At 43.4% G+C, this 14934-nt stretch overlaps 2 protein-coding genes across 2 annotated transcripts in view; one reads left to right on the forward strand and one right to left on the reverse strand.

Moving 5' to 3' along the window:
- LOC117808406 (SH3 domain-binding protein 4-A-like) overlaps positions 1–14934 on the reverse strand; it is a 90643-nt gene that overhangs the window by 41414 nt on the left and 34295 nt on the right. The window contains exons 7-9 of the mRNA XM_034678142.1: positions 13256–13323; positions 9369–9513; positions 8631–8711 (exon numbers count right to left, since the gene is read on the reverse strand). The gene's annotated coding sequence lies outside the window, so the exon portion shown is untranslated. The remainder of the gene's footprint in view (positions 1–8630; positions 8712–9368; positions 9514–13255; positions 13324–14934) is intronic.
- LOC117808414 (aryl hydrocarbon receptor-like) overlaps positions 13948–14934 on the forward strand; it is a 35424-nt gene continuing 34437 nt past the window's right edge. Inside the window, exon 1 of the mRNA XM_034678159.1 lies at positions 13948–14415. Within this exon, the coding sequence (XP_034534050.1) occupies positions 14357–14415 (59 nt within the window). The 5' untranslated portion in view covers positions 13948–14356. The remainder of the gene's footprint in view (positions 14416–14934) is intronic.

Below are 14934 nucleotides of genomic sequence, written 5' to 3' on the forward strand. Positions count from 1 at the left end.
AGGTCAGGAAACTCTCTGAAAATCACAAAGTCTGCAGGTTTATGATGTCTAAATGTTTGCAGAGTTAGAGAGCTAGCACCACCAGCCTTCAGTCCTCCTAATGCCTGTGCTGGTCCCTCATTGCTCTAGTGGAGTGGTTATCTCCATTTACTAGATCAACAAACTGACAAACCACGCTGCGCTACCAGAGTGATCCTCACCAAGCATCAGTGGCTCTTTGTGAAGTATTCAAAGTGTGAAACCTGACAAACTTTGATCACACTGAGCTGGAAACTGTCGGTGAATAGAAACATAATGATGCAGAACTATTTGAATGAGTATGCAAATAAAAACACGATTCATGTGTTGGCTGTCTGACAAGGTGAACTGTCCCCAGAGGATCCGTTAATACGACGTGTGTGTGTGTGTGTCTCTGTGGGCGGAGGTGGAGATATTCAGAGGTCTTCACCCTCTCTCTGACTCTCTAACTCACACAGGGAGCAGTCAGAGTTTCCTGCAGGTGAACTAGATTCTGTTGAACACCCTAAACTCTGTCGGGGATTCGGTGTCTCTTGTTTTTTTGACACCACCCAGCTGCTGAAGTGCTGATGTTTGTTTTTCATAACCCTCTGTGGGCTGACTCACCGAGGGTTCAGAGTGCACCTTTGAACTCTAAAGAAATGTGATGGTTGATTAACTCTGGGTTTTATGAGCCCGCGTTTGTGACAACATCCCCGTTATTGGATGTCCGCTGAGATCTGAGCAGGTGAGGACGTTAAAAATCAAGTTCAAAGAGACCGTTTGGACTGCGTGAGGTTTTTTCCCCCCTCTTCCACTGCCTCCTATTAAAACCCCAAAAGAGGGAAGGTCTCAGAGCTCAACCAAAGGAGGGAAATTTCTTGTCTGACTCACATATTCAGTGTTTGTCAAATCAATTTAAGCACCGAGCTGAGTTTAAGGCGGCCTCAAAAACAACAGAGGAAAGAATGAGCCCAAATTGTTTGGAGGAAGAAATCAAAGAGATAAAATTCACTGAGAGTTTCCCCCGGAGAGCTGAGTAATTTCTCAACAGAAAGGCCGACTTTTCCAGAGAGAGAGGGGGGAGGTTTGGGAGAGTCGAGTTTCCCACAAGATCATTACTGGAATGTGAAAATACATCAAGTTTACCGTGATTTATTCAAGCGGCTATCAAGTCTGAAGAGACGACTCCAGAGAGGCTGTACAGGTCTGCGTTGTGTCCAGTTTTCCATCACTTTATTATCCTCAGATGAATGTTTGGTTTTATTTGGCTTCGGATGTAAACACGGGAAAGTCCTTCGAGGAAAGACGGGGGTTGTAACTTTTTAAAATACGGCTTTAATTTGTGATTTACGACGATGTAAGTCTGGTCACATTAAAACTAACTCCCTTTGCATCTCAGGGAGATTTAAAAAAAACATCATGTAAGAAAATACCTGAGAAGAAAATGTCTTAAAGAACATACCGATCCTGAAAATGTTCAAACAGCCAACAAAAATAAAAAACAAAAATCAAAGCTCTGGAAAAATGTCAACAAGTTATAAAACCGACGATTCCAGAGAGAGATTTTATTTTGAAAGGGTGACTGAGTTCATGGGAAGCCACCCTCACACCACTTATAAATTTGTGCATGAGTGTGTGTATATGTGTGTGTGTGTGTGTGTATGTGTGTGTGTGTCCATCCGCCTAAAACACACACATTTTGCTCAGTCATAGACCACAGCTCTTGTCAGCGTGTGTGTATTTTGCAACTGTGTGTGTGTGTGTGTGTTGAGGGGGGTTTAATCAACCCCAGATGAGCGAAGAGGCCAGACGAGCCGAGTCGCAGAGAGAGAGAGGGAGTGTATTTGTGTGTGTGTGTGTGTGTGTGTATATATGTGTGTGTGTTACAGCAGTAATAACAGTCTGGCCTGGCGGAGTTCGACCCAGAGGCCGGCCCCCCAAAACCGAAAAACTTGGACCGACACACACACACACACACTCACAGCAACACACACACTCACTGACAGCTGAAGTCACCACCTGAGAATGTGTGGACGGGACACGGGGGCCAACACGGCACCTTTGCGTGCAAACGCAGCTCGCCGAGTGTGTGTGTGTGTGTGTGTGTGTGTGTGTGTGTGTGTGTGGTGGAAAAAACGTCCAAATAAATTTACCTTAGCGCCGCTTCAGCTCTCACTGGAGTTACTTGTGTTACTTGGAGGGAATATTAAAGACTTTCCTCCATTAAAATGACTGTAAAATATCTGAAAGACTCTGTAGTGGAAGTCACTGCATTAAACACAGACATGACTCTGTAGTGGAAGTCACTGCATTAAACACAGACATGACTCTGTAGTGGAAGTCACTGCATTAAACACAGACATGACTCTGTAGTGGAAGTCACTGCATTAAACACAGACATGACTCTGTAGTGGAAGTCACTGCATTAAACACAGACATGACTCTGTAGTGGAAGTCACTGCATTAAACACAGACATGACTCTGTAGTGGAAGTCACTGCATTAAACACAGACATGACTCTGTAGTGGAAGTCACTGCATTAAACACAGACATGACTCTGTAGTGGAAGTCACTGCATTAAACACAGACGTGACTCTGTGGTGGAAGTCACTGCATTAAACACAGACATGACTCTGTAGTGGAAGTCACTGCATTAAACACAGACATGACTCTGTAGTGGAAGTCACTGCATTAAAAACAGACATGACTCTGTAGTGGAAGTCACTGCATTATAAACAGACATGACTCTGTAGTGGAAGTCACTGCATTAAACACAGACATGACTATAGTGGAAGTCACTGCATTAAAAACAGACATGACTCTGTAGTGGAAGTCACTGCATTAAACACAGACATGACTCTGCAGTGGAAGTCACTGCATTAAACACAGACATGACTCTATAGTGGAAGTCACTGCATTAAGAACAGACATGACTCTGTAGTGGAAGTCACTGCATTAAACACAGACATGACTCTGTAGTGGAAGTCACTGCATTAAACACAGACATGACTCTGTAGTGGAAGTCACTGCATTAAACACAGACATGACTCTGTAGTGGAAGTCACTGCATTAAACACAGACATGACTCTGTAGTGGAAGTCCCTGCATTAAACACAGACATGACTCTGTAGTGGAAGTCACTGCATTAAACACAGACATGACTCTGTAGTGGAAGTCACTGCATTAAACACAGACATGACTCTGTAGTGGAAGTCACTGCATTAAAAACAGACATGACTCTGTAGTGGAAGTCACTGCATTAAACACAGACATGACTCTGTAGTGGAAGTCACTGCATTAAACACAGACATGACTCTGTAGTGGAAGTCACTGCATTAAACACAGACATGACTCTGTAGTGGAAGTCCCTGCATTAAACACAGACATGACTCTGTAGTGGAAGTCACTGCATTAAACACAGACATGACTCTGTAGTGGAAGTCACTGCATTAAACACAGACATGACTCTGTAGTGGAAGTCACTGCATTAAACACAGACATGACTCTGTAGTGGAAGTCACTGCATTAAACACAGACATGACTCTGTAGTGGAAGTCATTGCATTAAACACAGACATGACTCTGTAGTGGAAGTCACTGCATTAAACACAGACATGACTCTGTAGTGGAAGTCACTGCATTAAACACAGACATGTCTCTGTAGTGGAAATCACTGCATTAAACACAGACATGACTCTGTAGTGGAAGTCACTGCATTAAACACAGACATGACTCTATAGTGGAAGTCACTGCATTAAGAACAGACATGACTCTGTAGTGGAAGTCCCTGCATTAAACACAGACATGACTCTGTAGTGGAAGTCACTGCATTAAACACAGACATGACTCTGTAGTGGAAGTCACTGCATTAAACACAGACATGACTCTGTAGTGGAAGTCACTGCATGGGCTCAAAAACACCCACAAATGCAGGGGAAGTGGGAAACTGTCCTGTGGTCTGATGAATCAAACTCTGACATTCTTTTTGGAAATCCTGGACGCCGTGTTGTCCGCTCCAAAGAGGGACCACCCGGCTTGTTATCAGGTCTTGAATCACAGCAGCTACAGACCTGTAGCATGTTTGTTTTTAACCTGCGTTGCTATGAGAGTGTTTGCCATATCGCAGTGAATGAAGTCAGTGACTCAGAAATGACCCAAACCAACAGGAATGATCAAAAATCAACAAAATAATGGAGTTTTCCATTTCGGATACGTCCCGTTTTCCGACCGACACAAAGCCAAACTAAAGCTCAGGAGCTGAACGACACTTTCAGAGTCGTACCTGTTAACATGAAAACAGGAGAGCTGAGGCTTCCAGCATGAGAGAACCTGTGTCAGAGTCTGATTCAACAAAGTCTGAATCAGCCAAAGAGCAGAGGTCGGTCCAGCTTGAGTTTTTGTACTTTGGTTGAAACCGTGTTTTATGATCTCAGGGACGAGGAACACCTCGCTGTTCTTTCTGACTTTCCATTTCATTTTCATCACTTACCAAAAACACCGGTTTCATTTTCCAGACATTTCTTTTTTGTCGACGGGGGAATGAGTCATCAAAAATTCAGGGTTTGGAAAGGATCACCGCTGACGAAAACATTTCCCAGCATGCTCGGTTAGTCACACAGCAGGATGATGGATTGAAAGCTCGTCCAAATAAATACATGAAAACAAATCTCCACTCCCCTGGTCGCCGCCGCGGAGGTTTTTATTCAACCCTTATTTATCCAGGGGAGCGTTTGCTGTTTCTCAACAATGGCGTGATTGAGTTTCAAAAAGCTGCACACATAATCTTTAAAGAGCGGCCCCAGTGCGACCACAGCCCTCTGCTGTCAGCTACTGGGAGCTGCCCAGTATGAAACCACAGCCTGCTGCAGCAGCTCAGAGGTTAGGGAGCAATGCTGCACTAAAATCCTGATTTGTAAAGAAGGTAAAGCTGTCAGATAAACGTAGAGGAGAAGAAGTAACATCAAAATAAAAGAGTCCCACAAGAAGACACATCTGAAGTTACTCCCAGCTGGGTTATTGATGGGCAGTGAAGTGCGTGGGACGTGTGATATGTGAGGAATGAGGTGGGAGAGGGAAATATGTAACTCTGAAACATATTCCTCATAAATTTACTCTTTTTGGAGTTTTTTTTTTAACAACTCTTGGCTGGAGAACAAAAGCCTGAAGGGAAAGTTATCTCTCAGGCGTGTCTCGGAGCTCAGATAACCTCTGAGAGTTTCATGCTCAGAGTTTGAAGAGTGTTTCTTTAAATTACTTTCCACAAAGTGCAGAGAGACGAAGACAAGGTGCTCTGACGATTGCAGAAATGCAGAACTTGGACTTTTATGTTATCTACGTGAGGAAAAGCATCATTTATACACAGAGAAGGCAAACTAAGAAGCTGCAGATGTAAACTCAATATCAAGCGATGCTGCAACTCACAACTGGACTGTTTTGAGATGCATTTTGTTCCCAAACTCAAACACAACATGTACTCACATGTTGACAAAGTGTTGGATAGAAAGACCCGAAGAGATGCACCTCGTTACAGACGCTACCTTCTGCACCTGTATGCAAACCACAGAGACAAATGTAAATAACTCTTCCCCACAATATATGATGGACAGAAGCAACTAGATCAGATCACAATGGGTAGATCTAAGGTGAATAAGATGCCTCACCTGGAGTCAAACCCTGACACTCACAGTTAATCCGTCTCCTGTAACCGATACGCTTTGTTTCACTCTTCTAAACTTTTATAATCAGGTCTTTATGAAGTGTTTTATTTCCTGCACAAATTCAAATTAGGAATAGTTGGAGGAGAGGAAGAGAAAGCTGTAAACACTACACTTGATTTGTCTGCATTTTTAAGTAACCACTTGCAGATACATTTCTGTGAGAGCAATAAAAACCCTGAAATGTTAGCATGTTAAGAAAGTGGGAGAAGTCCCAGTTCTCGTTTCTGTTTTATCGTTCCAGCTCATGCTAAAAGGGATGACAGGCTTCAAAACAAGGCCGGGTATAAACCACAAGGATATTCTTTTATTGACGTGCAGTAAATTCTCCAGCTCAACAAACAGACGTGTCCACCAGCGGGGAACAGATGGGCTAAATGAGCCGAGCGCATTACTTCCAGCAGTCTGTGTTCAATTCTGCCCTCCAACTTCAACGCTTCCTCCATCTTTGTTATGAAGAGTCGCAGTTTACTCAGCTGCATAGTTTGGGTTCTGTTGTTATTGAAACCTCCGTGTTTTTACTTTGTTTTGTGGGTGAGCTCAGCGAGGGTTCATGTGGGTCGTTATGAGTCAAGTGCTTGTGTTTGTCTTCCTGCAGATGTTTAGGAGAATAAATGGAAGTCAACAACAGGGCTTTCATTTTTCCGTGAGCTGCTGTAAGTTGTTATCTTCGGGGAGCAATTCAGTGGAGAAAACATCCAGTGCCTGCCTGAACGATTCCCTTTGGACTCATGGAAATGATGGAGGGTCGTAGGGGTCCAGAGATATGACTTAAAGACTCCTTAAGGGGAGAAAACAGAGTAATGTGGCAGCTAGAATGCCAACCAATGGAGAAAACAAGATGAAGTATGTTCTGCATTCCTCATCAAGTGGAGAAAAGAGGATGAAATGTCGACTGGATGCCCTTCAAAGAGAGAAAAGATGACAAAGTGTAATCTATGTTGTCCCCTTAGTGGAGAAAAGAGACTGAGGGGTCTGTTGGGATACCAGGACAGTGGGGGAAACATGACAGAGGGCCCTGTGGGGTTTAGTTTGTGCCTGACAAGTTGCCCTTCTATTGGAGAAAACATGACAAAGAGCTCAAGTGGAATAGAAATGATGAAGAAAGCTCCAGGGTTCCCTTCCAGTCAGGTACATTCTCCTTCACAGAATAAACGTATCACTGACAAGTCCTTCCACCCACACGCATCTCCAGATTCCTCCACTGAAACAGATAAACTCACCGTCTCTCCAGCAGCTCCAGATCGGAGGAGGAGGAGGAGGAGGAAACTGTATTTATGTTCCTCCTGATTTGTGATCTCTCTGCACGTTGCTGCTGACAGGGTGGCAGAAAAATGCTCCCACTTCAAACAGCTCTGAGGCTGACGAGCAGACGGCTGTGTGGGCAGTCGAGCTGTCGCCAAATCATTTCTCTTCTGGAGAAGTTAGACCTCGACGTGTAGACGAGACAAAGTGAGGGATTCTGAGGACTGAGAGGCGAAAACATCTTCTGAGCTCATGCCAAGACTCATGAAGATATCAGGCTGACTCTGATGCCTTTAACGCTGGACTCCAAAAGCATTTCACGGATTATTTAAATATCCTGCGATTATGATTTGCATGCAGCGAACATCAAAAGTACCCAAATCCATGTGCAGCAGCCTGCCTGATCTCTCCTTCACAAAACAAATCACCAACAAGCTCACTGTGCATCACAAAGCTGCTAATGTTCAGCTGAGAGAGAGTGGAGGCATGAAGAGGAGCAGAGGTGGATGTGATGTCTTCGTGGGAGGGCAGATCTTTACTTTTATGACTAAAATGTCTCTGATTCTAACTTTAATTCTTCGTGCACTTTATTAACAAAGTGGATTATCAAATACTACAGTTATTTATCTAAGGATTACAGAAGCTTTTTATGATATCTGTCAACCTCTGCAGCTTAATCCGGTAAACAATGACTGATCTAAAGGTCATGAAAACAGCTCAGAGTGACTCATCCGCTCAGATGAGAGCCTATACAACAAAAGACAGCACTGTTAAGGGTTACTGTAGGTCAACGAAGGTGGGGTGAGGTGAGTTACAACACTGATACAGACCGTCTAATAGGGAATGTGCATCATTTGATGACTTACTCAAGAAGAGTGGGATAAACCCGACCTTTCAAGGTAGTAAAACCACCAGTAAGAAGAGTATTAAGACACAATTAAACTTCTACAAACTAAACTAAAAGAAGATAATCAAGGCAGGAAAGGTGTGCATCATTTTACATGCACATTAATCTACCTGAATGCAGAGAACACTTTTAAAAAAAGGTCCTCTCTCAGTTTTAAAAGGTCAAACTGGGGCAGGAGAGAGCTGCTTCTGCATTTGAGTCAGTGATAACCACTGGAAAAAATGTCCCAAACTAAAATATCAAACAACAACAAAGAGCTGCTTTCATTAAAAGACACATGCTGTCACTGCAGCATAAAAAAAACCTCCTCATGATTTCAATTTCAAGAGCTTTATCAGGTTGAACTCAGCGGAGGTCAGAGATTACACGCTCCTGTTTCCTAAGTTTTACCATCCAGAGCTGTGAAACCACATCACACAGCAGCAGTTAAACTGAGCTGCACATTTACACCTCTCAGTGACAACATGTGGTGCAGAAATGAGGTGTAATGGTTTAATAAAGAGCCACAAACATAACACAGTGTGTGTGTAACTCACAGCTTTAAACACGGGGACACAAATGCTGCAGAAACAGCAGGATGACTGTGTGATGAAAGACACACTTTGTGGAAAGAAGAAGAAGAAGGAGAGAGGAAAGTAGAAGACAGTCTCTATCAACTGTTTGCTCAATTCATTAAAATATAAGAAATGTTAAAGGAAACAGAACAGAAGTAAAGAAACAAAAAAGGAACAAAAGCTTACTTTTAATATCATGATGCTCACTTACAGTTTCAGTTCAGGTCTGATGTTCCTCTTCATCTGTCTCCTCGTCAGCAGTTAGCATCTTTAAAGTTGAATCAGCGTCCACCTGCGTCAAAAACTTTCATTAATTGTTTTCATGCATTGTTATACAACACCTTAAATAAAGGTTTCTTAATATATATATATATTATTATAATTTTCAGTCTAAATGTAGATCTCCCAAAAGTGATTTTTTAAAACTTGTGTGCAAAAATGTATATAACATGTGTGCACAAGAGAGTAACTTGTGTTCAACTTCCCAAATGGTAACAGTGACTATCAGAGGAGCCTGTGGATGCAGCATTAACCACTGAGAGGTCTCCCTTTGCAGTGAATCAGGCCTTCTGTGTTTTATATTTCTCACTCTTACGACACACACGTTGACTGATCACACAAAAAATGTTAAACACAACCAAATAAATTAGATTAAGGCTTAAGAATCCACCAAACAGATACAAGTGCAACCAGGAACACTCATTCCCGTAATGATTTTAAATTCTTTCCACAGTTTGATTCTCAAAGACTTGCATCCAAACTCGCCAACATCTGCCACCGATTTCCCAGAACTCTCCTGTCCCGGATACGACTATTAACCATCCTGCCGTGTCTCCGCTGGCTGTGTCACCGCTAACCGAGATGAGGCGCAGGTTCGAACCCTTCCAGACCGGCCTGACATGGAAAATAACATGAGTGCAGCAGGCCTGTAATTTCCAGTGACTCTGACCTTTAATCATATCTCGATCTGCGTCCTCCATCCCAGCGTCTGTTGGAGGAGCGGTGCTAATTTGAGAGCTCATACGTCTGATCGCTTCCCGTGTTTGGTGCCGAACTCTGGAGTCGTGTCAAAGAGCTGGAACATCGTCAGCCGTCTGTGAAACCAGAAAACAGTCAAACATGAGTCAGAAGATTATACTTTGATTCAGAAATATCAGCTTTCATCTGGACTCAAAAATACACAGACACCTGCTCGTACGTGGAACCTGAACGACCGCACTTCATTGCTGCTCTTTTTCTCTTCCATACATGTTGACCTTCGACCTCATCTTACTTTGCTCTCTTGTGGCCTGACAGAGCATGTCATAACAGCTGAAACAGAATGGCTTAATAACCTTTATTATATTTCATTTCTTGCTAACTCTTCTTGACTTTTCAGATGAAGAAACTCGACTCATTTCCTGAAGGCTGGGCCAAACTGCTGATCTAAAGGTTATTCGAAGTCACCGCCTGCCTCGAGGATTTGTTGTTCAACAAGCTAAGGCTGATTTCTAATACAAGTTTCTCTTTTTTCTCCCTAAATCAAATAAAGCACATTACTATTATTGCATTTATTCATTGCAAAGGCATGAAACCAACAACAAGCTCATAATATTTCACAGAAACAAAGATCTCCTCTTGTACTGTACACAGATGCAGGACACTGAAACCCTCGTCACCCTCCTCCTCTGAGTCTCAAATGAAGCCTGAAAAACCCTGACGGAGCAGAGGGTTCACGGGTTGTTCTCAGAGTTTTGGGAGTTTGTGTTTACTGCTGTGTAAAAGCCACCTCTGCATGTCGCAGTAAAACGCTGCAGCAGCCTGCGGTGGCTCAGTGGAAACTCACCGCAGCTCTGCAGCCCGCTCTGCTGCTGCCAAATATAAAGAGTGGTGGAGTTTAGTCATGGAGTATGCTAATGATGAGGAACAACGGCTACTGGCGTCCCGACCCGCTCTGCTCTCTGAGTTTAAACCTGCACAGAGAGAACAGGCGGCTTTCTTTAAACTAATGTGTTCACATCTCAAAAATATACACTCAGAATAACACTGTCAGCCGAGACATCACCATCTATTATCCCTCTAAAAAGCACTATCATTTCCTTTAATTACAGGCTATAAATCATTTAGTGGATGTCTCAATTAACTGCCAGGCTCCATTAGCATGTAGCGATCACTAAACCATTAAACAAACTCCGCAGGGGCAAATCAAACTGTCAGATTCCTCAAAATGTCAGAAACAGAAAAAGCTCCTTAAAAACGTCTCGTAAAGAAACGTGTCTGCCAGCCTCTGCAGGTCCGAGCCAAGCCGCATGAAGCCAGGGTGTATTTTAAACAAAGGTTGCATTTTAATAAGGCCAGAGGGTGGCATATCACAGATAGCTGTTGACTTATAACTGCCGTGTTTGGCGTCAAACACGGCGTGCTGCCATGGCAGCGAGGATGCCAACTGTTCCCCCTTCGACGCTGCCAGACAGCCTGGAACTGTTTGTATGCAAAGGAGGCACAAATGAGAAGTACATTTTAATTACAGGGAAGAAAAAGTATTTTTATAAGACAGTTTATATAACTGCAGGTAGAATAATCAACATCAAGCACCCCATCTCAGAATAAAGACACCGATACGCCACTTTGATTCAGCTCATGGCGAGCAATCAATCCTCAGTCTGACATCAAACATAAATCACAACTCAACGGACACCTGCTGCCTTTATCCAGAGCTTAGAGCAGCATCTGGCATCTTTGTGTGAAAATGTTTCTATTCTTTTGAGAGGAAATGTAAGATTTAATGTGCTTCTATTGCATTCAGGATATCAACACTGCACTGACCCTTTTTATAAGTGATGTTGTGGCAGAGGAAATGTGCAAAATCAACAGAAAAGTCCTCCAGAGAAGAGGATTGATTAGATCCACCCAGCACTTTGGAGGGATGCACACGCCGCAGTTTTCTCAGAGGTGAATGAAACTGAAGCGTAAGCAGCTTCTGCTCCTGGTGTTAAAATTTTAGCCCCCAGGTTTCTAGTCCTTTAAAACTAACTACCAATCAAGACATTCTTCCCAAAGGTGTCCAACAAAGTACACAGGAGCCCCAAAATCTTCACGTATATTGACTGGAAATGACAAACTGCTCCAAAGACAACCTGAACAGTGTCTTATGAAGAGCTTGATTGGACTCCAGACGCTCTTAGAGTTCATCTGTTCCATCAGAAAGCCTCTTTTAGAAATACATTTGCACTTGGGGCTTACATTTGGATCCTAGATCAGGTCTTAGCAGAGAAATGTGACATCTAAAAGTGCTCCAAGTTGGCCAAAGAGGGCGCCATGGCAACATGTTTTAATTTATGACTTTTTGTTGCACTTTTTGTGCAGGATGTTAAAACTAAGATTGATTTAGCACCGAGCGGCTCGTGTTCCTCGCTCTTTCTCGTCATTATTTCCGTCCAGAAGAATCCCAGTGCGTGACAGCTCGTATTTACAACTGTGATGTTGGAAGTCGGCAGCGTGTTACACAACCTGAGCCGTCATGACAAGAAGTCGAATGAAAAATAACCAAAAAGTTCCAGTTTACATTTCAGCCGACAGATGTTTGGGGAGGAATATTGTGACTTCTTGTGCGCTCTTTAGTGGATTCTGTCCCTGACGTGCCGGAGCAAGTTACTCACAGAGAACAAAAACACAATGATGTATCACCTGACATCTCTCTGTACTCAACTCACTGAACAATACAGAAACTCTTCAAGTTCACGACCCCGTGAAACGCGGTTCACCTCACTCTGACAGTGCGTGGGAGGACACGGTGACTGACTGCCAAATGGTCCCAACATTAAATAAATATGTACACACACTCACACACTTCCCCGGTGTAACAGTGCGACTTCAAGGAACAAGAAAAGAAAGTGAACCTTCACCTGAAGATCCCCGCCCACACTGAGACACACTGTGAGGACTCAAATGAGACTGATGGTCCACTTTGTTTTTAACAGACGTGACAGCAGTGCTGGGAAAATCTCCTAAACGTCAGTTTGAGTGAGAGCTCTTACTTTTGACCACCGGCTATTTCAAGGCCAAACAAACAGAGTTCAGGTTTCATGTGTTTAAAGTCCTGTGTGTTTCAAGCAGGGACTTTGGAGCCTGTCAGATGGATTTTAAAGGAAATACTCCAGTATATATAGTCAGCTTGAAACCTTTCTGACAGAGGATGTGTCTGTGCTTAAATTCTCTTACACTATAACTCAGAGAAGGTCAGATTTCTGAGTGATGCTCAGATGAAAACACCAACACATCATCCATCCATCCATCTTCTTCCGCTTATCCGGGTCCGGGTCGCGGGGGCAGCAGTCTCAGCAGGGAAGCCCAGACACTCCTCTCCCCGGCCACTTCCACCAGCTCTTCTGGGAGGATACCGAGGCGCTCCCAGGCCAGCTGAGAGACATAGTCTCGCCAGCGTGTCCTGGGCCTTCCCCGTGGCCTCCTCCCAGTTGGACATGCCCGAAACACCTCCCCAGGGAGACCCCCGGGAGGCATCCTAACCAGATGCCCGAACCACCTCATATGGCTCCTCTCGATCCGGAGGAGCAGCGGCTCTACTTTGAGCCTCTCCCGGATGTCTGAGCTCCTGACCCTCTCTCTAAGGCTGAGCCCAGACACCCTGCGGAGAAAGCTCATTTCGGCCGCTTGTATTCGCGATCTCGTTCTTTCGGTCACTACCCACAGCTCGTGACCATAGGTGAGGGTCGGAACGTAGATTGACCGGTAAATTGAGAGCTTTGCCAACACATCAGACGAGTTAAAAAGCTTAATAATGTGGATATTTTGAGCTTCACTAAACAGCTGATTTTAAAACAAAACAAACTTACTTACCTCTCAAGATGTCTTTGCATTGTGTAGACACCCTGATGCCCCAATGTTTACATTTAGATGAATCCAAACTGCAGAGAAACAGCAAAACACACAGCTTATTCATTAATAAGTTATTAAACATGAGAAGGTTCACTGGTTCAGTGTGTTGCAGGAAACTACGGAGCCCCTGCAGGCCCAAGAGGCACATTTTTTTTATTGTGTGCAAAAGTAAAAAACTTGTGTGCATTATAAAATAATGGAGTAGTCACAAATTATAATCTCATGCACACAGGATCACTCTATTGAAAGCATGAGGGAATTATATCTGCGCACAATAATAAAGTTCCTCTTTGGGACTTCAGGGGCTCCGTAGAGCTCTCTTAGAATAAAACTGTGTGAATTTTATTATTTGTATAAGCTGTTTATATAAGTAGATCATCCAAAAATACAAATTATTATGGTTGTTACTGTTATTATTATCCATAACACAGTTTAATAATAAATGCAATTATAGAAAGCTTCTTCTTAAGGTGGACCCGGCTGGAATGCAGTTTTCCACTCCCCCCCCCTCTGCGGTCTCACTCATGTTTGGCCCACATTTGCTCCACCTTAAATATTTCTGCTCTCTCTCTCTCTCACACACACACACTCACACACACACACACACACACACACTCACACTCACACACACAGAGGGGAGGTGCGTCGGGAGCGCGCAGCAGCAGCAGCAGCAGCAGCTCTGTCAGATCACACCGGGGGTGACGCACGGGCAGAAGACTCCAACTCCAACGAAACTCCTCCAAGGATTAATTCAAACTTCTAAAAGTGACTTTATTTGCTCCAGTGTGGTGTGGGAACACTTCACCAAGGGGATTATGATAAGTTGTGATAGTTCTCTGAGGTCTGCTGGATGTTTGGAGTAGATAAAGGACACAAAGTACGTTTTCTGTAGCTCAGAGGCGCACGACGCGTCAGGACGACAGGGGGATTTTACTGTCTTTCTTAGTTCTTTTTTAAACCTTTTTCAAGGGATGTGAGTTTTTTAGTCCACTTGGACCCGCTCAGTGAATATAAAACCCGGGATAAAGCCACTTTTTAAACTTTGTGTGCCTTGAATTCAGCATGCTGGCCAACACGGCACTGTATGCGGCGAAGAAACGGAAGAAGCCGGTTCAGAAAATGTAAGTCAACAAGTTGAAATGTTTTTAAACACCAGAAATGATCTGAGTTGATCCATAAAGAAACATAAAGTTAGTGTTTGTATCCCACTGTAAGATCTTATACAGTCTGTGTGAGTGTTTATGAAACTCCTGGAAACACTCTGAGTGTATCTGGTGACTCTTTTGTACTTTTACTGCAATACTTGTGCAACACTACAGAAACTTCTGCTTTATCAGGGACTATAAGAAGACTTAAACATATGACTAGTAAGAATTCATTTAAACTTCATGCATTAGTGACTTTGTGGTGTTTTTATCTGATTGTACTGAGTTATTATGCATTCATACAGGCACCATAGATTCCTCCTTTACTGAAGGTGGTTACAGCTGTGCAAACATCTCCAGACTCAGTCACACAGTATGCATTACAGCCTGTCTTACACGGTCACAAGAGGAGGGCAGTGAGTTGTGCTCTGCAATAGTAGCTACATTGTCTTAACTTGGATCCATAAGGCCGTAAAGTCTATTTTCCTGCTTGTG

The sequence above is a fragment of the Notolabrus celidotus genome, chromosome 24, assembly GCF_009762535.1.
Source record: "Notolabrus celidotus isolate fNotCel1 chromosome 24, fNotCel1.pri, whole genome shotgun sequence".
NCBI classification, from domain to species: Eukaryota; Metazoa; Chordata; class Actinopteri; order Labriformes; family Labridae; genus Notolabrus; species Notolabrus celidotus.